We start from the raw sequence: 24,391 nt of genomic DNA on the forward strand, positions 1-24,391 counted from the left end.
TTTAAAGGGATATTAAGAAATTATAAATGTCTTCCTATAGTCTGAGTCAGAATGACCATCATTACATTAATTGGCTTAATCTTCAGATTCAGCATAGCCTGCCTTGTTTCTGTGGAGCCTTGTTACTTAGCTCTGCTGTTTAAAGCAGCCAGTCAATTCTTTGCCATTATGGCTTATTTGGATGGCTTATAGAGTCTAGCTCTATACAATGTGAGCCATAAATGTGAACCACATATTTTAAAATTTTCTTATGTCAAGAAAAATGAAAAAAAGTGAAATTAGTTATAATATATTGGACAGCACGGGATTAAATTGGTGATGCTATTTACTGCCTAAATAAGTTATCCATTCTCTAAACCGACTTCTTCCATTTCTAACAAAATACAAGTAAATCTATAACTAGTGGGTAATATAAAAAAGACTGATATCTCTGGTCAGATCACCTTGAGTCACTGGAGAATAATAGGCTTTTTCTTTTAAATAGCAAATTGCTGGCATACATCTAGATATTCAGTAAATATTAAATAATTAATCATTAGCAAATTAGGATTGTCAGCTGTCCCCAGTTAACCTAGAATAAAAACAGTTACCACATTTTTTTTTTTTTTTTCAATTGGAGGGCTAAGAGGGGGATGGAAAAAGAAAAAGTAGTGTTTAGCAATAACCTAGTCACTCCACATTGGGGGAACACGGAGCTAAAGTCTCAGTGTACTCCAGTGTTAAAATAGTCGGTGACAGTTACTGTTAAAAGCAGGTTCTTCTCTGCTTGAAAGCAAATCCTAAATCCTGGTTACAGTGGCAGTGCAAGCTGTTGCCTCTTGATGGTGCCACACATTTAAAAATCTCTGCTCAGAACTGAGAGGCCTGCACTGTGCATCCTACTTAGCATAGTTTAGAGTTCTCAGGCTAAATGCTGAAATATAAAAGCTCATTTGGACTAAAAGGAGGCCCTGTATGCCACCATGTTGGTTATGGAAAAAGTCTCATTTTTTTAAAAATGATAAATCAATATACACGAGGACTTGTTATTAAATAAGAAATAAACCTCATAAATAAAATTCATAGAAAGCATACAAACTAGATGAAAATTCAAAATATAGTGTATCTATACCAACAGGTACATACATAGAGTGGGGTGATGAGGGAAGATTGTTGATACTTTATAGGAAAAGTGATCCTCATATTTGTTGTCAAATTACTTAGGATCTCAGTTAAAACCCATTTATGATCTACCTTTTAAAAATTTCTCATCAAAGAGTAAGTTTATGACTTGTGCTGGCTAATTATTACAAGAGGGTTTTTTTCCCCCCAATTCTAGAAATTTATGGGAAAATTTGCTATGAAGGGTATTTTTAAGGTTTGAGGTTTGTTTTTTGGTTTTTTTTTTAAGTCCAAAACAAGTATTATAATACAAACACCTTCATCACTTTTTCAACGGAAGAATTTTGATTCAGCCATCTCAAAGTGCAGATTAAGACCTACTAGAAGGCAGTTTTTAAAGAAAGTTAATTTTTTATTTTGAGGAACTTGTAGATTCATGTGCAATTATAAGAAATAATTTGGAGATCCTGTGCACCTCATTCCCAGTTTCCTCCAGTGGTAACATATTGAAAACAATATTACGGTATCACAGCCAGGGTATTGAACTTGATACAGTCAAGATACAGAACATTCTACCACCACAGGGGCCTGTCCTATTGCCCTTTGATAGCCATGCCCACTTTCCTCCTACCCTCTTCTCCTTAAACGATGGTAACCACTCATCTGTTCTTCATTTCAGGACTAGTACATACATAGATACAAGCTTACGCTGTGTAGCCTTTTGAGTTCTACTTTTTTCACTCTGCATAATTCTCTGCAGACTGAGCCAAGGTGTTACATGCCGTTGCCTCTCTTCAGCTCCAAATCTGAGATGTCCGGGGCATCAGCGCAACGGAAATCCCAGGGAACTCATTTCTGTGTTTTTCTTCGGGTCCTAGTGCCTAGCTGATCTGCTGCCTTTTCTCCATGTTTCAGAGTCTTCTTATATTTGTCTTACATACTATAAAACGTCCAGGGTTCTTTGTTGTACTGAGTGCTTCTTCCCAGAAGCAGAAGTCAGTGAGATGATTAGTGTTTCAAAGTTCAAAACATCCAAGAATTTTGTCAGGTGAAGCCTAAGTGATCGCATGGGGCAAACCTTTCCATCGAGGCATGTTCTGTTGAAGAATTTTGGTTTGGAAAAATGGATGTTTCTCACTCAAAATTGCTAAAACCATATCTGAGTTCTGGGATTGTAATTTAGATTTCAAGAAAAGACAGTTTTGAAAAAATGCTAAGTAGAATGAAAAGGAACCAGATTCTCAGACATTTAGTATTTTTCATTTTGATTATAGAATAACAGCTGGAATTTTGAAAGTCTGTCTTTCCATCACATCACAAAGTTGTCCCGGGAGAAAGGAAAATGTAGTTAACTTTCCTAACATCTCAAATATAGAAAGAAGACATGCCATTGCTTCTTCTGAGTTTCTGTACATAAAACTGTAGAATGCTTTTTAAATTTTAACACATAATATTACCGATGTGGTAATCTCTCTTAAATAGGTGCATCACAATACTTTCAGTAGACATGTGATAGTCCACACTCTTTGTTTTTACATATAGACTTTCCTACTTTTTTACTTTACCAACTTCTTTATCTGAGCTGAGGCAATGATGTTATGAAGTCATTCATAATGAGCATTTTCTTTCAAATAATATATTTTAAGAATAGTTCACCTAAACTCAAATATTTTATAACAGTAAAACTTTTCATAAACCTCAAGTCTACCAGTTGATTTTAAATAATTTTTATTTTTCAAATACAGTTGACACACAATATTATATTAGTTTCAAGTGTTCAACCCAGTGATTAGATACTTGTATATCTTACAGAGTGATCACCCTGATAAATCTAGTACCCATCTGACACCCTACATAGTTATTACAATATTATTGACTATATGACCTATGCTGAACCTTACATCCCATGACTGTTCTGTAACTACCATGCCAGTTGATCTTAAACAGCAAAATGATACAAACAGGCATCATGAAAAGGAATAAGAGATCCTAGGTGGAAAAAGCAAGTTCAGAACACATTCCTGAGTTAAAAAGTAATAGGATTAATTAAATCAAGTGATAATATTTTAGGAAACATTTGAAGGAAATGAAAATAAAAGTAAACATTACATCATGTGTATGTATTACATATAACCTATTTGATTATATGTTATAACATATTACATGTTAAAATATTAAAGCTATTAATAATTAAATGCATTTAGTAAATGTATTAATAATTAAATATATACTTATTTTATATTCGTATATGTTTTGAAGTACTGGGTCTTTCTGAAATAGAGACACAGCTAGAAATAGTGGGAAATAAAAGGGCTTAAGGGAGATGTTGACACACTGGTGAGTAATAATATATATTTTTTAAATGATCAGGAGTGTGAGGAATTGAGTTATGAAGTGAGATTGAAAGAACTGAATATCTTTGTCTGAGTCTGTGCAAAGACAGGATAGGATGAGGTCCTCAGGTATTTGAATGATACCCCCATAGGGCAGGGACACTGATGATCTCTGGTGTTTAAGGTGGAGCCAGGGGCAGTGTAAAGTAAAAACCCAGGTTTTATGTCAAGGGTGAAGTGTGTTGCATTGGATAAGAGAATGGATTTTTTGGAGGGTATTTATTTCTAGAAGCTACTCCGTAGGACTTAATGTGTTATAGGGAACATACAGGGTGAGGCCAAAGTAGGTTTACAGTTGCGAGTACACGAAACACAGAGTTTATTCTTGTGTTATTTAATTATTGTATCTTCCATACAAACAGCTGTAAACTTACTTTTGCCCCACCCTGATGTTGCTCTGTATTGGTGGGGATAGAGGGACCAAATGGCAGAGAGAGCCTGGAAAGATTCTGTCCCCTCTGGGCTGCTGTGGTGACAGAGCAGGGCTCCATTGCCAGGGGCTCAAGCATCTGATTCACCATGTAGGAGGAATTTGAGGCAGTGAAGGATTTTCCTCTCCTTCCAGAATGGCAGAGGAAGCCCATAGATGTATGCATTTTTTCAGGGAAACATTTTGCTGCATAATATTTTTCCTGCATCTCCTTGCCCTGAAAACAGTTGGGTTGGGTTTTTAGGCTTGCCTGTGAACCAATATTAGAGATGGTTCCCCAGGACCCATAAGACAATGGCCTGTTTCACTTCAAATTTTTGTTAGAAACCATCTCTAATTGTGGTTAACAAACACTGAGCACCTGCGATGTGACAGGCACTGGTCTTAGACTTTTTAGTCAAAAGTATATAAAACATTCTTATACATACTCCCTTATTGAATTCTCTCCAGAAGCCTAGGGTAGGTGCTGATCTTATCATCTCTGTTTTACAGACCAGATAATAGAGAGGTTGAACTTGATCAAAACTTCTGTGTTACAGGTCTTAAAAGTGCCAGAACTTCAAATCCAAATCCATGTCCTTTCCGTGTAATCAAACTTAGACAGTTAGAGATTCATCCCTGAATGTCCGGTGGTTCTGTCGGGGAGAGAGGTCAGTTTACTCCACAGTCATTAAAATTTAAGATTACAGAGAGAGGCAGGATGGCCTTGATCTCCTTAGGCAGTGTGTTTGTGTATTTGAATGCACTGAGTATATTTTAGAAGCCGGTACTGAAAAATCACTGAGTGGTAAATGTTGTCCTAGTTATTTGCATATGTCTTACTCTCTTCAATACACAGTTATCCATTACTATGGATGGAGACTAGGTGTATATGATGCAATATCCTAGTGGTAATTAACAAGTGCTTATCAATCAATTAGTAGCTGTCACATTATTAGTAATTCTCCAAATAATTTGCAGTCACACAAAGCTATTACTCTTTCATTTATCAATTGGGCCTCTTTCCAGCTCAACCTTTCTGATGAGGCACACATGCACATCTGTTTAAACTAAGGGTGCAGAATAAAGGGTTTTCCTAACCACAAGCCTGAATGTGGCCTTCTCAGACAGACTATAAAATAAAATATTTTTAGCTATATATTAAACTGACTTCCATGAAGATAATTTGTAAAATTAAACGATAAGAATTCCTTACTTATATATACACAATTTCTTAATCAGATCATTTGTTCTAAACTGATAAAAACAATCCTAAGGTAACATTTGGGTAAATGTGAAGGCCAGTTAAAGGGCACTGTCTCTACACATGACCACCTTCACTGGACACCAATTGCAAGTTCAGGGAGTTCCCAAAACACCTCCTTCAGGTTTAATAATTTGCTAGAAAGACTTACAGAATCCACTGAAAGCTGCTATAGTCACAATTATAGTTTATTACAGGGAAAGGCTACAGATAAAGATCAGCAAAGGAAAAAACCCATAAGGCAGAGTCAGGAGGTTCCAAATGTGAAGCTCCCACTTGCCCCTCCCTGTGGAGTGAGGGTGCATTACTCTGCCCACACTGGTGTGTGACGATACACCGGAGTATTGCCAGACAAGGAAGCTTACTTGAGCTTCAGTGTCCAGAGTTTTTATTGGCATTTCACCATGTAGGCATGATTGATGGATTGCCCAAGGGGTTAGTCTCTGTCTAAAGGCTGACTGATACCACTGGACCCAAACCCTCCACACTAGATCTCATGGTTGGTCTTTCTGGAACCCCCACTCTAACATTATCAGGTGCAGCTAACTTTGCCCTAAACAAAAACCCTCCTATTGGGTATGAATGACATAGATTACCTTCCAGAAGCCAACAGCAAAGGCCAGATCTCTCTTTGGGCAAATCCAGATACCTTATTACATAGTAAGTAACTGAGTTTCCTTTAGGAGAATCTCCAAGTCCCTCATCTCTAAGTTTTGGGGCCAGTTACCTGCCTGAAATTAAGCAAGGCTTATCAGGTATAATGGACTTCCGGGGGAGGAAGGGGCGCAGGGAGAAAAGAAAGCTTATCTCAGAGGCTTAAGACAAAGGAGGTATATTTCTCCTTCCCACTCCATGACCAGCATGGGTTGAATGAAGCCTCTGCTCTACATTTCCTCACTCAGAGTTCAGGCTGATGGAGCCAGCACCCTCTGTCACTCTGCCATGACAAGCAAGGCATGTAATAAATCATGCACTGACTGTTCAGGCAGAAGTGACACACATTGCTCCTCATATTTCATTGGCCAATGAAAGTTTGACAGTCATGCCTAACGTGCCAGTAGGGAAGAGAAAAACCGTTTTGCTGTGTTCAAAAAGAGAAATGATCTTAGGAGTCCCATTCACTGTCCCAAGGGATTTAGCTCTAAAAACAAGTAGACTCACATAAAAGACATATAGCCATTGCTACTGTTTTTCCTCCCGATTGTCCCACCTAATGAAGACATGAGAGTTTGTTCATGGAATCCTAGAAATAATGCTGTCAGCCTGGCTCTTCTCATTTTGCCATCCACTTTCAGATCAGGGTCTTTGGCTCTTGCTGGTGCACCTTATGAATTTATTCCAAAAGTTTGTGTGGGGCTATTGGGATCTCTTGAGTCCTTATACAAAGAGGAAGAAAGCTGGCCCATTTCTCGGTACATACCTCATCCCTCTTCCTATGAAGAGCCCCACCTCTCTAGCCACATAGTAGTTGCTGATCGCTGAGCGTGTTGTGATATTCCACGACTCTAAGCCTTTGATGATATGGTTGCTTTACAGAAATGCCCTGCCCACCCTACTGTTCACCAGGCCGCACAGACTCATTTATTCTTGAGGACTCAACTCAAATTTGTTTTTCTGTAATTTTTGTGTATTTCTTCTCTCTCTGTGAATCCATACATTTTCTACAAACCTCTGTTGTCACTTTTCTTCGATTACCCATTTGCGCTTTCTCTTAAAGTTTTGAAGGTAGAAATGCTGTCTTTTTCATATTTGTATTGCCAGCATATTACTGGACACTGAATGACTTAAAATATCTGTTGAATTGAAGATTAGGGAGATACTGAATCTCTAGGGTTAACAGTAGAGAGAAGTGAAGTCCTACTTATCAGTTGCAACAGGTCTTCAAGTAAAAACAATTTCCTTTCAACTAAATTATATCTTACCATTAGAGACTGACCCTCTGTTTTATGTAATAAATGACTCAATATATTTAATTATAACAGAAGGATCTTTAAGGAGATTTCACCTGTGCTTAAGTCTCGGCAATCAGTTTTCTGCATAATTTATTTCTGCATTATGTTTACAGTCCTGTGGCCTAGACTGGGTGCAGTTGATTACGGAGAAACTGGATGGTTTGAGGAGATGGGTGAGAGCTATGAACCAAGGGCTGTGAACTGTGGCGGGGCAGACACATCCCTCTGGAAAGGAAATAACACTGAGGTCATGAAACATACACTCAGTCTGCAACTTTTTTTTTTTTTTAAACCCGAGGGAAAGAATTGTACAGCACTTTCTTCAGGTACATTTTCTTAGGACCTTGTGTCCCCTTCCAGGCTTTCTTTGAGCTATATGGTACATGGAGGTAGTGGAAAGGGGAAATGGAGAGTGAGAAAAACTGAAAATCTACTTGAAATAATTTGATTCTAGGTAATTCCTAAGCCCCTAGCGGCAGCGTTTTGGCCCATGTGGATGTGTCGGCTCTGTAGCATGGGCCTTTCAGAATGCGCAGGAGAATGCCGGTTTGGGAAGGTGGTAGGAGGTACAGCTCTCAAAGAGGGCCTCCTTCCAACTCAGCATATCGCCCGGTGAAGCGCCTAAGAAAATCGAGTTTCAGGGAATTTGCCAACCCGTTTGCACCTGACGTTCCGGCATAATTGTGCCCTGTGTGATCCTCGGAGTGCCCTGGCCTGGAGCGGTTGCCCTGGTCTAGGTCACGCAGAGCAGAGAACCTCGGTGTGCTGAACGGGAGGAACGAAGCTCCGGGCGAAGAGAGCTCACGGGAGCAGTGTCTGAGGGCAGATTCTGTCCAGGGTTTTCCTTAAAAGGCTCCCGTAGTGCTTTCTGAAATGCCTGGCGGGCTTTCTTCCGACGGCTTTTCATCATCGGTTTATTTTTCTTCGGCGCTGCTTTTATGGGGCCAGTGTGTCTCAGCACGGCCTGGATTTCCTCTAGACCTGTGGGCAGCAGTGGTGTGTGTGTGTGCGTGTGTGTGTGTGTGTGTGTGCGTGTGTGTGTGTGTGTGTGTTTCAAGCCCGGACAGACTGGCTTGTGAATGGGGTGATAAGAATAGAGAGAAGCACATACCAGGAGACCAAACTTCCTGTGCACGAGCCTTTGAATGCTGGCTTTCACTCTCTGAAATAGCATTCATCTTCAGGCTGGGCTCATTTATTAAGCAACAGCGCTGGCAGCAGGAGAAACTATTTTGGGAAGGAGACGTGGGAGGAATTTTGCTGTGTATGACAGGCTGGGCAGAAGTACCTTTCATGCTTTTGAAGGCCGCGCTTCCTTAGAGCCCCGGTAAATGGAAATTGACAACTTTCAGAAAATCCCAAATGTTATGAATGCCCAGGCTAATGTGTACACACTGTGATCTAGAAAGACCAGTAAAGGCTAAGTTTAGATGCTTCAACTTAATGTACTTAAAGGGTAGAAAGAACACTTTTCTTTGGAGATTAGCCCCTAATGCAGATGCTGTTGAGAAGAGGTAAAATACAGCATCTTGTTCCTGTCCCCTTCCTCACACATGCGCTTACGGTTGTTTTTGCGCATTCCCATGTAAACTTTTCTGAGTTGTTGGAGAAGTTTAAAATAAGACAATGAATGCTGAGTTCACTCCCCTGCAGTCCCTCCCCGTAAAGCTGAGGTGGGTAGGGCTTGGCAGCTGGTGGCAGCTGTGGAGATAAATAAGCGCCAGGGCTCCTGGATGGACAGGGTGCAGAAGCTCCTGGATGAGGCTGGGTGGCTCCGAGTGCCTGCCTTGGGAAGAGGCCATGAGGACGGAGCTGCAGCTGGAGTCCAGAAGTTCAGACAGTGAAAGGGAGGTGGGGGCTTATAGCAGCCAGTTTAATAGTCCTTTCGATCAAGCTCTATTGCATTTGGGGGGGGGGAGTCTTTAGAGAACAGATAAAACTTGAATGACTTTTATCTCGTCATTTAATGAATGTATTTAATGGAACCCAGGGAATTATGTTGGTCTGTATTTTACACTCCCTTGACTGATAAAAGCAAATTCTGCCTTCAGAATTTTGTCTTTACAGATTTGCTGTAATTAGAAATTGAAAACAGCAGCCCAGTACTGTTTCAAAGTTTTCTGTTTTGTTACTGACATCCAGTTTGGAAAAATGCTTTTCTCTAGAAGGCTTTTGAATTCTCTTTTCAGTGTGGTAGATGTAATCAAAGCAGATATTTTTTGTTCTTTTATTTTTTTTCTTTCCACTTAAGCATTAGAATTAAGGTGAAGATGTTGAGTTTCCCCAGCCGAAACAGTGCTGTCTAGGCTTATGAGAAGCATTTTGTAAATTATACCCTGTTGTTCACAGATACATAGTAAATTTAAAGTCAAGCATCATATCTATCTACTTGCTTTGCATGGGGAGTAAGGGGAGTGTCAGTTAGTGGTACCATTATAGACATCAATGGCCTATATACTGATTTTTTTAAAAACAAATGAACTATCATCTTATTTTCCAGATAAATGAATCAAAGATTTAATGATCTCAAAATTTGAAATAGATTGATGTCTTCCTATCTGGACATGACGTAAAATATTCTCCATTTTCATGCAACATTCCTACTTTTTATTATTTAAGTTACTCATGTGAGAAATTGTTGGAAAATACCTTCACATGGTGATGAGACATGAAAAAGAGTTTTGAAAATTTTGAATCAAGAAAAAAAAATGAAGACCTAGTTATGGCTTTTAAATTTAAAAATTCTTAAAGTTGCATTTTTCTTTTTGTGTGTCTAACAGTATAGTAACATTTCTATTGGAAGTTAAGACTTGATTTTAAGGGCACATATTAAATTTATAGTGATGAAAGAGCTAGATATTGTTGAAGGTAGATAGGTACAGGGAGGAAAGGGGTGAAGATTTTTTAAAAGTAGAGATAAAAAAAAGCTTTTAAGTCTTTGGAGAATTGATAAATCAAGAAAAGGCTTACTGAGTGCTGCTATGAGCTAGGACCAGCCCTGGGATACACAGGTAAAGGGGACAGCCTGGAACAATGTTTGGGAGGAAAAGCAGACATCGTTAACCCTGGTGGCCATCAGAGATGATGGAAAGCCATCCGCAGCCAAGTGTCTGTGGTTCATGTGTGGGATGAAGTCACTGGCGGTCACGGCTTCTTTGATCTTTCTATCTGGAGCTTTCTCCTTTCTCATAGACTCACTGACCTTCCCCTCCCCTCTGTGTTTTAGGAGAGACAACGTCTGGAGACGATTCTCAGCCTTTGTGCTGAATACACAAAGCCTGACAGCCGCGTGTCCACTGGCACCACCGTGGCAGATGTGCAGAAAATCAACAAGGAGCTCGAGAAGCTGCAAGTCTCTGATGAGGAGTCTGTGTTTGAAGAAGCCCTGGTGAACCCCGATGTCAGATACAGGTGCCACCAGAAAGGCTCTGGCCATGATGTGGACTTGGCGGTCTTTGGGAGCCTCAGTCAGAACAGTGCCAGCTTCCTTTCCCCCAGGAGCGCCGTGAACGAGGACCTGCTCAGGGACCGCACCAGGACTCCCCCAACGGCCCCCTCTGCCTATCTGAAAGCTTCCAGCGAGTCCACTTACCTAAGTATCCTGCCAAAGGTAAAGAAACAGAGCACAGAGGCTGGGATGGAGGGCCTAGGGCTGGGCATCTGCGTTGGCCGAGACCAGAGGCTCTATCATGCTTGTTTTCTAAATGTTTTCAGTGAGGCTTCAATTTAAGAGGTAATTAGCAAGGTGTAACAAATTAGCGTTTATTATAAAGCAGCAGATTTGCCCTGAAAAAAATACAGCAGTTCAGAGGAGTAGAAAGGAAAGCTTCTCTTCATTCTCCAGTTGTACACCTGAATAACTTAAGATAAACACAAAGTGTTTTACATGTCTTCTTAAATATTTCTGTGCATACACGGCCATATATTATAGGTACAGGTACACACACATAGTGTTCTGCATTTTTCCCCTTTCCCAAATGTCTTGAGCATCTTTGCTTATTAGTATTCACAGCTTTCCCTCATTCATTTCAATGGCTGACTAGTGTGCTAGGTTTGGAAATACTATTTAAGTTGTTTCCAGTTTGGGGCTGATAAAATCTACATGCAGCAAATATTGTAAGATATGTACTTTGCAGAGTTGTTATCTGTAAGGTCACTTACTAAAAGTGGAATTGCTATGTCAATGAGTTTGTATATTATTCATGTTAATCAGTATATCCAAATGATACTCTCAAAAGAGTTACACTTTCATTAGCAGTTTATGACAACACCTTATTCTCCATACACTTGCTGAGGCTACGTATATCCACATTTCTCAATGTGCTAGGTTAATAAGTGCTTTAATTAACTTGTCCTTAATATGCATAAAAGTGGGCATCTTTTTATAATATTAGTTATCAATTTGTATTTCGAACCACTTATTTATGTTCCTCACCCATTTTTTTTAAATGTCTTGTTTTTACAGAGTAGGGACTATTTGTGGTAATGAAATTCGTCCTTTCTCATGAGTGGTAACTTTGACTTTTGACTTTCTTTGTGACATTTTTTGGGACGTATAAAAGTTTAAGATTTATTTTTCATTATAATTATTATTTAGTCTTCTGGTTGCTGATTTAAAAATGTCTTCCAAATTTGAGAATTTTTAAAATGGAGTTCAAGGAAAATCTTTTGGTGTTATTTTTTTTTACACAGGGTAAGAATATTTTTTTCTATAAAATTAAAAAAAAATTATCCTAACCCATTTTTCAGAAAGGATTTAAGAGCACTTAAAATAAAAGATATTAAAAGATAAATATTTTATTAAGATAAAATTAGAACACCAAGATAATAAATAACAGGGAAAAGCAGGTACTGGAAAAGCAAGCACCATAATCACAAGAATTTATTTAAGCACAAGCAGGACTAAGTAAGTAAATTTGACCATTAAGTTCAGCTCTGAGATTCTTGGTAGTCCTGGCCAAAGAATCAAACATAAAAAGATAAGTTAATTGTAGTTTTGTTATGAGAGGACACGTATTGATTCTTTAAGAGAAAGACATTATTTATCATGGCACTTAATTCTGGAGGTAATTTATCACATGCAGTACTATTCAGGGGAGTTTGGGTATTTGTTTTTATTTTTGTTTATTTAGCTGCAACAAGATTTTTCTTGTTAAAAAAGTTGAATGTTCCTAGCCAGAAGTCTTACCTACCTTGAGTTCTCCTGCTGAATACACCAAGACCATCAAGACTCTGGACTGTTCAATCCCTTCTTTCTTCTGATGTCCACATTTACCTTTCTAATTCTCAGTGGAGAGGAACTCTGAATAGGAGGCCTGTCTCTACTGCCAAAAAGATGCAACTGGTAGAAGCTAGGATCTGGGAGGAAAATCTAGAGTTGTTGGTGTTCAGGCAAAGTAAATGATCCGTCATTTGATAACCTGACCTGTTGTCACCAGACATTGTGTTTTCTCAGAAGTCCTTTGCTCCCTTTTCATCTTAAATCCTTTCACATTTCTTCCCTCCTGGAGATCTGCTAGATTTTGTTTTGATGGTAAGCTGTGGGCTCTCTCTAAGGACTGTCTCTTTTGGGATAGGTTTCCTCCTGAAGAGTGCTGTGACAAGCAAGCTGTTGGTATGGTCATGAGCACATCAGGACAGATGTTTTTCATTGCTCAAATGTGCTTTTGTGGAATAGGAGGCCCTGGAGCTTAGAGCAGCATCTCTGCATGAGAGAAAGAAGGCCGCTCCTCCCTGAGGGACAGGAAATGGCAGGGGCTGCTCTGGTTTTCACACAGCAGCTTAGACAGAGGGCCAGCGAGAGGGCAACGGGTTCCAGGGAATGCTCTGTTCATTTATTACTTTTTGAAGACAGATATGTGTGACCTCAAGATGGGAGATAGGAGATTCTTTTTAAAAAGTCCTGGCCATTTGTTTTGGGTGTGCTTCCTCTTAGAGTAATCTGCTCACTGAATTATTAACAAAATACAGCCTTTGTTATTAATCAATCTAAGAATCAGTGAAGAGAGGAATGTGAAAACCACTCTAAGCTGATTTAGTAAAACAAAGATTTTAATGATATTTAGGAAACTTGAGATGTATCATTCTGGAACTTGCTTTACTGAACATTTAAAGATACAGATGACCTTGGAAATATTCTAATTTTAGTTCGCTTTTGTCAGCCTATCTGCCAAAGTTAAGAGTAGCTCACTCTTCTCCTTTTTTCTTGCCATTTTATTGAGATATAATTGACATACCACACCATATAAGTTTAAGGCGTACAGTATAATGACTTGACTTACATGTATTTACAAAACGATTACCATGGTAAATTATGTTAACACTCATCACCTCATATAGTTACCAAAAAATGGTTTTTTTACTTTGCAATGAGAATTTTCACTCTTCTCTTTTCGAGCCACCATTGTGTCTGCGGCGGAAAGCCCTCACACTTCTCACACTTGCAGCCTCCTCTGGTTGCAAGAGGTTTCTAAGAAGAGATCTTCGAAAAACGGAGACAGATGCAAAGTGTCTGTTCCTGTTCTCTTCCCTTTCTCTGTGCCTATCAAGTTACCGAAAGGTGGCATATTTGAGGACACACATACATGTGTAATGGACATATTAAATCAGGTCACTCTCAGTGGAATCCTATCCATTACAAAAAAAAAAAAAAATCCCGGATAGATTAAAATTAGAGCTTTCTGTTTCACCATAAAACTAAAGATATTTAGTGGCTACCACACCCATGGCTCTCTATTGATTTTCTTTTTTGGGATATAAATGATATTATAACATCCTCACCCCACTCTATCGCAAACCATAGTTTTAGAATGCCTTTTGAAAATTTTGCTTTTTATAATAGTAAAAAAACAGTCATTTCTTAGATGGTATTTATTGCTATAAACAGTCTCTCCAGTTGTTTGTTATTAAATATACCTATTGTGATAAATTTTCTTGAAACTTTGAGTTATACAGATATTTATAATTGCCACTATCACCTATCTTTATAGTTTTGCAGATTGTTCAGTTTTGTTTTCGCTTAATGCTTTGCTTCCACCAGTGAGAGATATTTTTAAACCATGTTGGAAGTTGAAATCTGATACAAAATGTTGACCCAACAGGATACCAGCCTTCTTGAGGCTTTCCTGCTAGGATTACTCGTGAGTGATTTCGGAATGCCATGCACTGTTACAGGCATTCCTCAAGCCCTAAAACAGGCACCTAAGTATTAGGACAATGAGATTCATTGTCTGTCATAAAAAGGTCACCGTTGTTTTATTAGTCAATCAGATAGAGATTTCAGGTGGCCGTTGAAAAGCTAAATATCAAAGCTTGGAAGGGCTGCATACCCTTGTTCTGGTAAAGCCGAGATACTTGTGACTTCTCAATCATTTAGTCTCTTTAAGGAACAGCAAATTAGGGTAAAGAATAAAGAAAATAAAGGTTAAAGAACACAACACGATGCTTATCTTCTTAAAGTTATTTTCAGGATTGTTAAATAAATTAAATGAACTTAGTGAGGTACAGTAAGTTTTAATAGTTTCTTTGGTTAATTTGAATATTCCTTTTAATGATTAGTGGATAATCTTTAATAATTTACTTACCTGGGCTGTTGCTTTTAATTTCTGGTTGTGAAATTATAGAATCATTGACTTATTGATGCAAGAAATTACTTTGTTTTTAAAGAGTGATAAAACTTAAATATGCCAGCATTCTGTCACTAAAGGCTACTCACCCAGGTAGTATCTTAAACTTATATAGGAAGAAGGTCCTACAGGATGAAGGTTGTACTCACACAAAAAGCAAAACATGAATTAACTTAATATTAAGTGTCTAGTTTTAAATCATTTTGGGAGAGGGGGGTGGTCACAGAAGTCATTAAGCCTGTTTTGAAAGAAAATAAATAAACATAAAAGCCTATTTGCAGATAACCTTAGCAGTGGGACCCAATGGTATGGTAGAGATTCCAGAGTCTATTGTAGGTGTCCTCACTTGGAGGTGGGAGAGATAAGGAATTTGTAATGAAATACAGCAGGATGCCCAAGAGATCTCTGAAGAAGGGGTCACAGTCTTGTCTGGGTTCTAGGTCTCTGCTGTGCCCAACTGTTTATATAACCTTGGAGAAGTCACTACAATCTATATGGACCACAGTTTCCTTATCTGTATAACCTCTTAGTTGTTTCAGCTTTAAAAAGATACAAACTTAAAAATTTAAGTTGTGTTCTATGAGCTAACCCAAGAACCCAACTGCTGAGTATCTGTGGGAAAATGCAGAGTGCCTACTAAACTGTCACAAAGCTGCTGTTAGAATCCAAATAGGTACAGAGACAGAAACATTAGACCCGGGGCTTGTTTATAAATTGGGCAATTCTGGAATTAAAGTGTGAATATTTTTTCTGTGCTGATTAATTGCAGACCCCAGAGGGTATAAATGAGGAACAGAGGATTCAGGAGTTGGCTGCAATGGAAGAGACCCGGATAGCAATTCTGAACAACCTCGAGGAACTTGAACAAAAAATCAAAGATATAAATGACCAGATGGATGAATCTTCCAGAGAGGTATAAACTACGAGTTTATTTTTCACCCTGTCCATTTTCCTTTTTTTTTAACTTAAAATGATTGCTGCCCATTAGGGCACAGGCATTGGAAACAGAATATATAGAAGTCAACATGAACAAACATTTGTTCAACAGGTGTATATATATATAGGATAAAAATGCATTTTTTTTACATTTCTTTTTTCCTTTTTTTAATAAGAAGAGATAAACATTCAGCCATTTTTCATGTACTTGATGTATAACTGATTTTGTCTTAACTAGTAAAGCAGGTTCTCAAGTAAGGTTTTGTTCAACTTTATTTCATTCTAACATTGATGAGACACTATAGGAACTTAACTCTTGTTTCTGTCACTAGCCTATGGTAAAATTTACCATTATACATCATTTCACCACAATTCCAAGAACCTCTCAATGATGTTAAGTGAGGACTTACTGTATATGCTTTCTAACTTGCTATAAGATCTGTGAGCTGAGGTACCATGAATTTAGATGTTCAAATTCAAATCCAACAAATATTTTCTGAGCATGCTGACTGTGAGTTGGATATCATATTGTTACTACTGGGAGATTTACATGTCAATTGAACATAAACCCAGCTTTCTAGAGGTTTTCAAACCAAGGGGGAGACAGACACAGACAGACTATAATTCTGGGTTTAGAATTATAACCATTAACTGAAAAGAGGGCAGTTTTTATATTACCTTTATGGAGTGAGAAAGAGCAACTAATTCTGCCTAGGCAGAATCTGCGTGTCTGTACTCACAGATGATGCAGACAGCCCCATAAGTGGAAGGGGACTGCTCACCTGTCAGCTGTGCACAAACCCTGGAAGCCCCTCCTGCTGGCATTGCCAAGGAATGCAGTGCATGCATGCTGGCTGAGTGTAATTTTTGCTTCCATGCTCTAAGGACAAGCATCTTAGGGTTGCTCCCAAGATGGTTCATGGTTGAGCCTGAATCTAAGCAGATAAGCAAAGTATCCTTGAGAAATAAGCAGAAAAGGGTCATCATTGAAAAATTAAATAACTAGTTTTTGTATATTCTAGGCTCTCCAGCTTTCTTCTGCAGGACTCCTGAGACTCTCATGGGCTCTCTGAAATGTTCTGTAGTCCCCACAATCTGGCTGATACAGTAGTTACTTTTTGGAATTTCTAGCTGTTAAAAATGTGCCTCTAAAGTGGGCAGCTGAGAATTTCCCTGAAGGTGAAACACCTCTGGGCTTTGTTCTGTGTCCGCAGTTGGATATGGAATGTGCTCTTTTGGATGGAGAGCAGAAATCCGAAACAACTGAACTGCTTAAAGAGAAGGAGATTCTGGATCATATAAACCGGAAGATAGCAGAACTGGAAAAGAACATTGTTGGTGAAAAGACCAAGGTAAAAGAAAATTCTATTTGAACGCAATTTTCATGTGCAAAACAGTGGTCCCATTTGGTTGAATCTAAATGTTGTATGAATTACCATGGATTTCTGTGTCCTGTTCCTAGAGACAGTGGCACTAGAGAAAAGTCTTAAGATGAGGTAAGTTGTCACCAACTGAGAACTGTCAGGCATTGAGTAGGTAACTGGTGCTGAGAAAGTAGAGCCTGTATAATTTCAAGCTTATATTCATTGCAGCTTTTCCTGCTTGAGATGAGTGAATTGGTTTTTTCCATCAGCCTTTCTGCTCTTCTGATTCCACTGTGTTATTTTTGAAGAATTATTTTAGTATACTGAACTTCTTTACCACTGGTGCCCTAGAGAAATGGCTTAAGCATATTCAAATATGGTTGCCTCGCTTCTTTTCATTTTCTGTTCATTAAAAAGATGAGTGGGAGCCATTCATCTCCTTTGTCCTGCCTTGCCATGGTCTTCAATGCAAGCGCACTGCTCTCTGGAAAACACATTACAGTTTTCAGGAGATCCGCACACTCTGCCCAGGGAAACCGGCCTGTGAAACACAGTTGACACTTATCTTGGAGAAGGTCTTGCTTGTACATTTCAGGCCTCGACCTGAAAGTTAGCTGACATCTACTGGGGAAAGTATGAAAAGTTCCTTGTAGTTTTTAGAGTCAGGGTGGTAGTTGTATTTTCTCTTTGTCTGTTTATTGGTTTATTTTTACTGGGAAATATTTTACTTGCTCTTCTCTCACATTCTGAATTAGTTACAGCTGACCTAAGCCTAAACCAAAAATTAAAATTCCAGTTTGGGAAAGAAAAAGCAAAACGAGCTTTAACACATTGTTTCTTGCTCTCCATGTTCCCCACTAAGCTGAGAAAAAGAAAAAATGTTCAGTTTGACTAAGTTCTCCTGGTAATATGCAGAAAGGATTTTTGCTGAATGTGGCTTCCTTTTTATAGGTTCTTCTTCATTTGAGACCTATAAATAAGGGCATTTGATCTTGGTGCCAGAAAATGAGCTCCAAAAGATATTGTCAGAAATTGAAGTCAGATTAAAAGCTACACATCAATATCTTGGCTTCCTGCTTGTCAAGATTAAACTGCACAGCTTTTTCATATTAAATTTTATGTGGTGTTTCGTCTAGCCCCAGACTTTGAAATAATAAAGAACCCATTTGGGTAATAGGTATATTTTTCTTTCAAAGCTCAAAGCCAAGTCAAAGGGTTGATTGTCTAGTTGTGCAGTGTGGGAGGATCATGCTTTTCAAAGATTCTGCACCGAGACAATAAGAAACTTGCATTGGAGGCATCAGATGTCTTTGTTTTGGGACTTACTCGTATTTTATTGTTTGTATCATTTTGGAAAACTTGTGGGACATTAGAATGGGTATCATGAAGCCAGGGAACCTTTCTGCCTTCCCCTTCCACATATTTATCTTTGCGTAGCTGGCACGTGGCATGGCGCCTGCAAGTTCTATTTGTCTCTCTATCGTTAGCATCAGATTCTACACAAAAGTGAAATAAGTTGAGTCAATGGTGAATCTCACTTCCCAGGGGAAGCTGCGTTATGTTGTCCGGATCTAAGGTCACGTGGAGCTCCCGGAGCGTGGGCAGGGACAAGCAAGGGGGTCACCTCCATCCTTCCCATTATGGTTTTGCTGGCTTGAGAGAAGCTATGCATGGAAGAGGGGACAGCGGGGGCCTGAAGTATAGGATCAGCTCGTGCAGCTGTTTGGGGATTAGTCGGTCTTGGAAGGTGGCATTATTGTCTGTCATCACATGGTGTGAAAAATGGCAGAAACTGGCTCCAGAGGAGGTTGAGGGAAGGGAAAATCGACAGGGCTGGATGACGTTACTGCTCATTCTTGACAACCAAACTCAAATGCAGACTCAGTCTTGCTTGGCAGCGTTACTGTGTTTCTCAGATAAACTATTCTGCCATTTTATGGCATGACGATTTTATACCTTTGCTTTGTTCAAACCTTTGGTCCCCTTTCCTCCCACTGGCTGTGAGATGATCTCACTGCCCACTTCACTGAGAAATCAGAAGCATCCCATCTCTTCACAGCTAAGGAAGGTTTTTCCTTCCTCTCAAAGCCCTGAGCCTGTGGATGTGCTGTGGGCCTCACGCCAGTCACCATCTCAGCGTCTTCAGTCCTGTAGCCCTCTGCCCTCATTTCTTTCTCTTCACTGGACCTTTACTGTCAGCATGCCAACGTTATTATTTTTAAAAATTATTACTGAAAAACAAACATTCTACCAACTACTACCTTATTTCGCTTCTCTTCACCATAGCCAAACTTTTCAGTTTTCCTCACTCTCTGTGTGTCCTCAGTTCCCACTTAACCATTCCTCTCATTCCCGGTGGCCGAGGCTCCCACTGCCCCGTCAGATTTGCTCCTGTTAAGACTGTTGAAGACCTAGGCCCTGCCCAGTCCACTGGATGCTTTTCAGTCCTCTTGCGATTAGACTCCTGAGGAGCATTCAAGACAGGGGACACCTTTTTCTTGGCACTTCCACTCTCCCCCACCCTTGGCCTCCACATACCACATTCTTCTTGTTTTCCTTTCTTTCTCTTACTTATCTTTCTGGCTTTTCCATCTCAATTCTAGTTGCTTATTCCTCTGTCTCTATCCAACCAGTTACTAAGAGTATTTGTCTCTGATCTGAAATCTCTTTTCTTGTATCCTCACATTCTTTTATAGCCGTTGCTTCCAATAACCTGTATGCGCTGGTGACTGTCTCATGTTTGTCTTTAGCCTACCACCCTTTTCTGAACTTCTGACTCATATCCTGTGGCTGATCTGACATCTCCACTCAGATATTTCACAGGTATTGCCAACTGAACACCCCGTAACTGAACCCTTGACCTTCTCCTTCCCCTTGCCCTCCACATCCTCCTGCTTTCCAATCCGATTCTTCCTCCAGGTGTCCCAGTCCAGGAAATGGCATCTGTGCCCACCCGATGTTCATACTGAAACCCAGAAGTGGATCTTGACACTTCTCCATCACTCCCACATCCAATTAATTATGAAAACATCTCTCAGTTACTTCAGCTTCTCTGCATCTCCGCTGACAGTATTTTCTTCTGAATCTTCAAAATCTCTTCTTTAGTCCCATTTCCATGTGCTTTCCTTCAACCCATTCCTTTCACAGCAGCCAGAGCAATTTTTTAAAAATATATAAATTAGATCATATCACTCTGGTTTTAGTTCCACTGTATTTTATATAAATCAAAATTCCTTACTTGTCACGTGCCTTTCACTACTCTCCCCTTCTTCACACCACTTTCATGGTGGTCTCCTTTGTATTTGTTTAAAGATCTGTTCCCTTGCCGCACCCCCACAAAAGATCCCTTATGGATGGGTTTGCCCCGCCTGGAATGCCTTTCCTCAGATTCCATGCCTGTTGCTTCCATCTTTCAGGGCTTAGATCCAGTGTTAGTTTTTCCGAAAAGCCCTTCAAGACCTCTCCAGTTCAGATAATGTTCCCCCTGCTGTTCTCTTAGTCTTTTTATGAGCCACATAGGATCATTTACATTTGTTCTGGGCTTGTTAGATATGTATTTTCCTCTCTAGCCTGTGAAATAGAGAAAGGCAGTGTTTTCAACTGTTTACTGAGCTCATAGTAGGTGCCAGCATACCACCCTGTATTCTCTGAGAATTGTGCATGGATCTCCTAACAACGAGCCTAGGCTGGGCCTTCCCAGAAGCACTGAGCCAAACACCTGCCCAGTAGCAAAGCTGCCAAGTGTCGGGACAGCTGGGATGGTCCCCCCAACTGCACATGCCAGCGGGCTTGTAATCACGCTGCCAGTCGAGCCAGAGCGTAAGACAGAAGGAGGAAGTGGCCTTTGCTCTTTTGGATTCTCGTTTCCTTTTCCATCCACCTGTTGTGCGGTCAGATATAACCTGTGGAATGAGAAAACCAAAACCTGAAAAGATATCCCTGTTGGGCAAGCTCCGATTCAGGTGTCGATAGCACATCCTGTAAGCCTGGCTCTAGTTTTTTGGAGGCAGGTCCTGGAGACATAGGAAGATTTAATAACACCTCAGAGCTCCAGTCCTCGCGTGAAATTATTGATGTTGTTTCCTTGGCTCTCAAGGCCAGCGTTTAGTATTATTTCTTTTAACTGATTTGGGAACTATTATTCTATTTTATATATTTAGTATAAATTAATATAATAGATGATTATTGTTTAATGTTACCATATGAAATAAAAACTGTAGATGTAATTATATATATAAAACATAAAATATAGACAATGTATTCAATTATATATTCATTGACCATATTCGCAGGGGCTCCCTGGGCTGACCTTTCACTGCCCTTCTGGGTACCACTGTCAAGAGCACCAGTAATCTTGTTTCCACGTCACTCTGAGCTAATGCCACCTGCCTGTTGTCTTCTCAGACAGCAGTCCCATCACAGATAGCGTCTCTAAGAATATGGATAAAACTTGAACAGATGCAAGTATCTGACTCGAACATCAACCCAGAGGGGATGCTTATTAGATGAAGGCGTAAGCAAAGAGGCCAGCATGTTTTCTTGTGGCGAGTGAAAGGAGGGAGGATTGTTAAAGTGTGCTCTAGTAAACTGCTTTGGTTTGCCATGGAGCTCAGTTTGGGCAAAGGCCTGATGTGGAATCGGCTTCCCCTCCTTCCACTTCCTTTGTCCAAGACAAAGTCTGATTTTGGGTAGCTGCTGAGAAGGTTCAGATCCTCACTCAGGTAGATTATGATATTTTGCATCCATTCTGACCTGCACATTTTACAGCTAAATACTCTTCAAGGGGTGAACTGAAGCTTAAATGGCTCTATGCCACACAACATGTGCCTGAGTGAAATCTTAAATTATTGGACTAGTTTTCCTACAATAAGCATGTCTCATTGTATTTTAAATGGTTATATTTTATTCCCCGTTATTATTTTGCCAAAGTACCTGTTACTTCCTCCTCATCCTTCCTGCAAAGCCAGGGGAAAGCCGTGAGCCAGGCCCCGAATTCCTCGGGCAAGTGTTAATGCCTCTTGAGTGCAGAGCCTTCGCCAAGTCACAGTCCATGTTCAGAGGGACCCAGCCCTTCCCATGCCTCTTTCTTACATTTCAAAGTTAGCTCCCTGGTTAGAGGAAGTGGAAATATATCATAGGATTTGGGGATTAAATCAACAGGATTCCAGATTAGGGTATTTTTTTTCTGTGGTTGTTTGATTACATTAATTCTTAGTGTTTTGGTTTTCCAACTTTTTCTACACTAAACATCTATTAATTATGTAATTAAAATGTCAAAGCCAAAGGGAAAAAAAATCCTAAAGAGAAATGTAGGGATATGCCTCCTTAGAGGCAGACAGAGAATGGCTCTCGACAGTCACCACTTGTTGACACAGGTTTGTATCTTTTCTCTGCAATTCCAAAATCTGAAAAGTTTTGTGGAGAAAAAAAGCACCAAAATTTAGTTGGTTTCAAAACCTGACTTTGAAGTAGCTGTGGAAATAGCAACGTGTTTGAGTAAAGGGTATTACCCCAACCTCACTGGAAATGCCATATAATATATGCTATATGAACTGTGTAACCCCTCTAAAATTAAGACTATTCTGAAACCTGGGCCACATGTGGCCTTAAGAATTTCAGATAAGTGATTTCGGGCTTAAAACAGTTGCCTAATCCATGAACCAAGGAGGATGCCTGCCTGGTAGACAACCCCACAGCATTTAGGAACTAGAAAGAAAGGGATTCTCAGGGTGTATGGAAAGGATTTTGGATGAATCGCCCTTAAAAATGATAGCTTACGGACTATGAATTTTAACCCATTGTTGCATCAATTCAAAGCCTAACCCAGTGTTTCATGAAACATGGCCCAATCACCTAGAGTGTTCTGGATTCTATGCTAAACAGTTTGGAAGTTATGAAGATGGATCTTAATTTTCAGGAAAACCTTATCAGTTAAATTTGAATTTCTGATAAACAGAAAATATTTTTTTTCTTTTTGGCTAGAACCACCATCTTCTAGTAATTCGCCAAAATGACTAACACAAAGGGAAAGAGGGGAGACACCCACTATATGTTCTCTGGGCCTTTTAGAAAACATGGAGTTGCTCCTTTGGCCACATATATGCGAACCTATAAGAAAGGTGATGTTGTGGACATCAAGGGAAGGGCACTGCTCAAGAAGGAATGCCCCACAGATGTTCCCATGGCAAAACTGGAGGAGTGTGCAGTGTCCCCCAGCGTGCGGTGGGCATCCTTGTAAACAAACAGGTTAAGGGGAAGAGTCTTGCCAAGAGAATTAATGTACATATTGAGCATATGACTTGCTCTAAGGGCCGAGATGGCTTCCTGACACGTGTGAAGGACAATGGTGAGAAAAGGCAGGAGGCCAAAGAGAAAGGTACCTGGGTTCCGCTGAGGCGCCAGCCTGCGCCTCCCAGAGAAGCGCTGAGAGAACCAGCGGAGAGGAGCCTGAGCTGCGGGGGCCGTTCCCTGGGAATTCACGGCATGTTAAGTGTGAAAAAATAAAAGACCTCTGTATTGATAAAAAATAATAATAATACTTATTATTTTTGATATAATTATGTCTCATGCATTATTTGGGACATACAGTAAAAGGTAATTTGTTTTTCACCTGAAATTCAAATTTAACTGGGTGTCCTCTATTTTATCTAGCAGCCATGTGAGCTAATAACACAAGCATCTTTTCAGGGTAACCTTGAATCATCTGCTTAACAAGTATTGCACACTTAGATATGGTAAGATGATTTTCTTCACTGGTATTCAAGAATTTCTGTGTGGCATTGGAATTCAGACAGAACCAGCAAGTTAAATTTCAGTTCAAGAATATAACTTAAGCTCTAGTTGGTTTTGCTCAGTGGTTAGAGTGCCAGCCCAGGGTCCAGTTCGGGCCAAGAGCATGTACCTCAGTTGCATACTTGATCCCCAGCCGTGGTCTGGGCCCATGCAGGAGGCAACCAATTGATGTGTCTCTCTCATATCAATGTTTCTCTCTCTCTCTCTCCCTTCCACTTTCTCTGAAAAGCAATGGAAAAAATATCCTTGCATGAGGATTAAAAAAAAAAATACAACTTAAAAGAGAGAAAACTTACATTACTGTCTTTTAACCACAAACCTTGCAAAATAAGTGGCCCTGTGACAAGCCTTGGCTTTGTATGTTCATTCAAGATTATTGGCAGCTCTTATGTACAAATTCAGATTATTTAGGGTAAATTTATAACTACTCCTGACCATTTCCGTGCTAGAAGAGAATCATTTTGCATCTGAACTTGAAATGCATCGTTTCTCTCTGAATGTATATTGGGTATTGAAATCTCTCGCAGTTCAGTTTTCATTTAGTTTACTTGAGGT

The 24,391-nt window shown here is 39.7% G+C and overlaps 1 protein-coding gene across 8 annotated transcripts in view; it reads left to right on the plus strand.

The window, feature by feature from the left end:
* Positions 1-24,391, plus strand: part of PHLDB2 (pleckstrin homology like domain family B member 2) — a 96,539-nt gene that overhangs the window by 26,326 nt on the left and 45,822 nt on the right. For all 8 annotated transcript variants that reach the window (XM_087818149.1, XM_087818153.1, XM_016200195.2 and 5 more), the window contains exons 3-5: positions 10,346-10,729; positions 15,514-15,657; positions 16,895-17,032. In XM_087818149.1, the coding sequence (XP_087674275.1) occupies positions 10,346-10,729; positions 15,514-15,657; positions 16,895-17,032 (666 nt within the window). The remainder of the gene's footprint in view (positions 1-10,345; positions 10,730-15,513; positions 15,658-16,894; positions 17,033-24,391) is intronic.

The sequence above is a fragment of the Miniopterus natalensis genome, chromosome 6 (genome assembly GCF_054644295.1).
Source record: "Miniopterus natalensis isolate mMinNat1 chromosome 6, mMinNat1.hap1, whole genome shotgun sequence".
NCBI lineage: Eukaryota > Metazoa > Chordata > Mammalia > Chiroptera > Miniopteridae > Miniopterus > Miniopterus natalensis.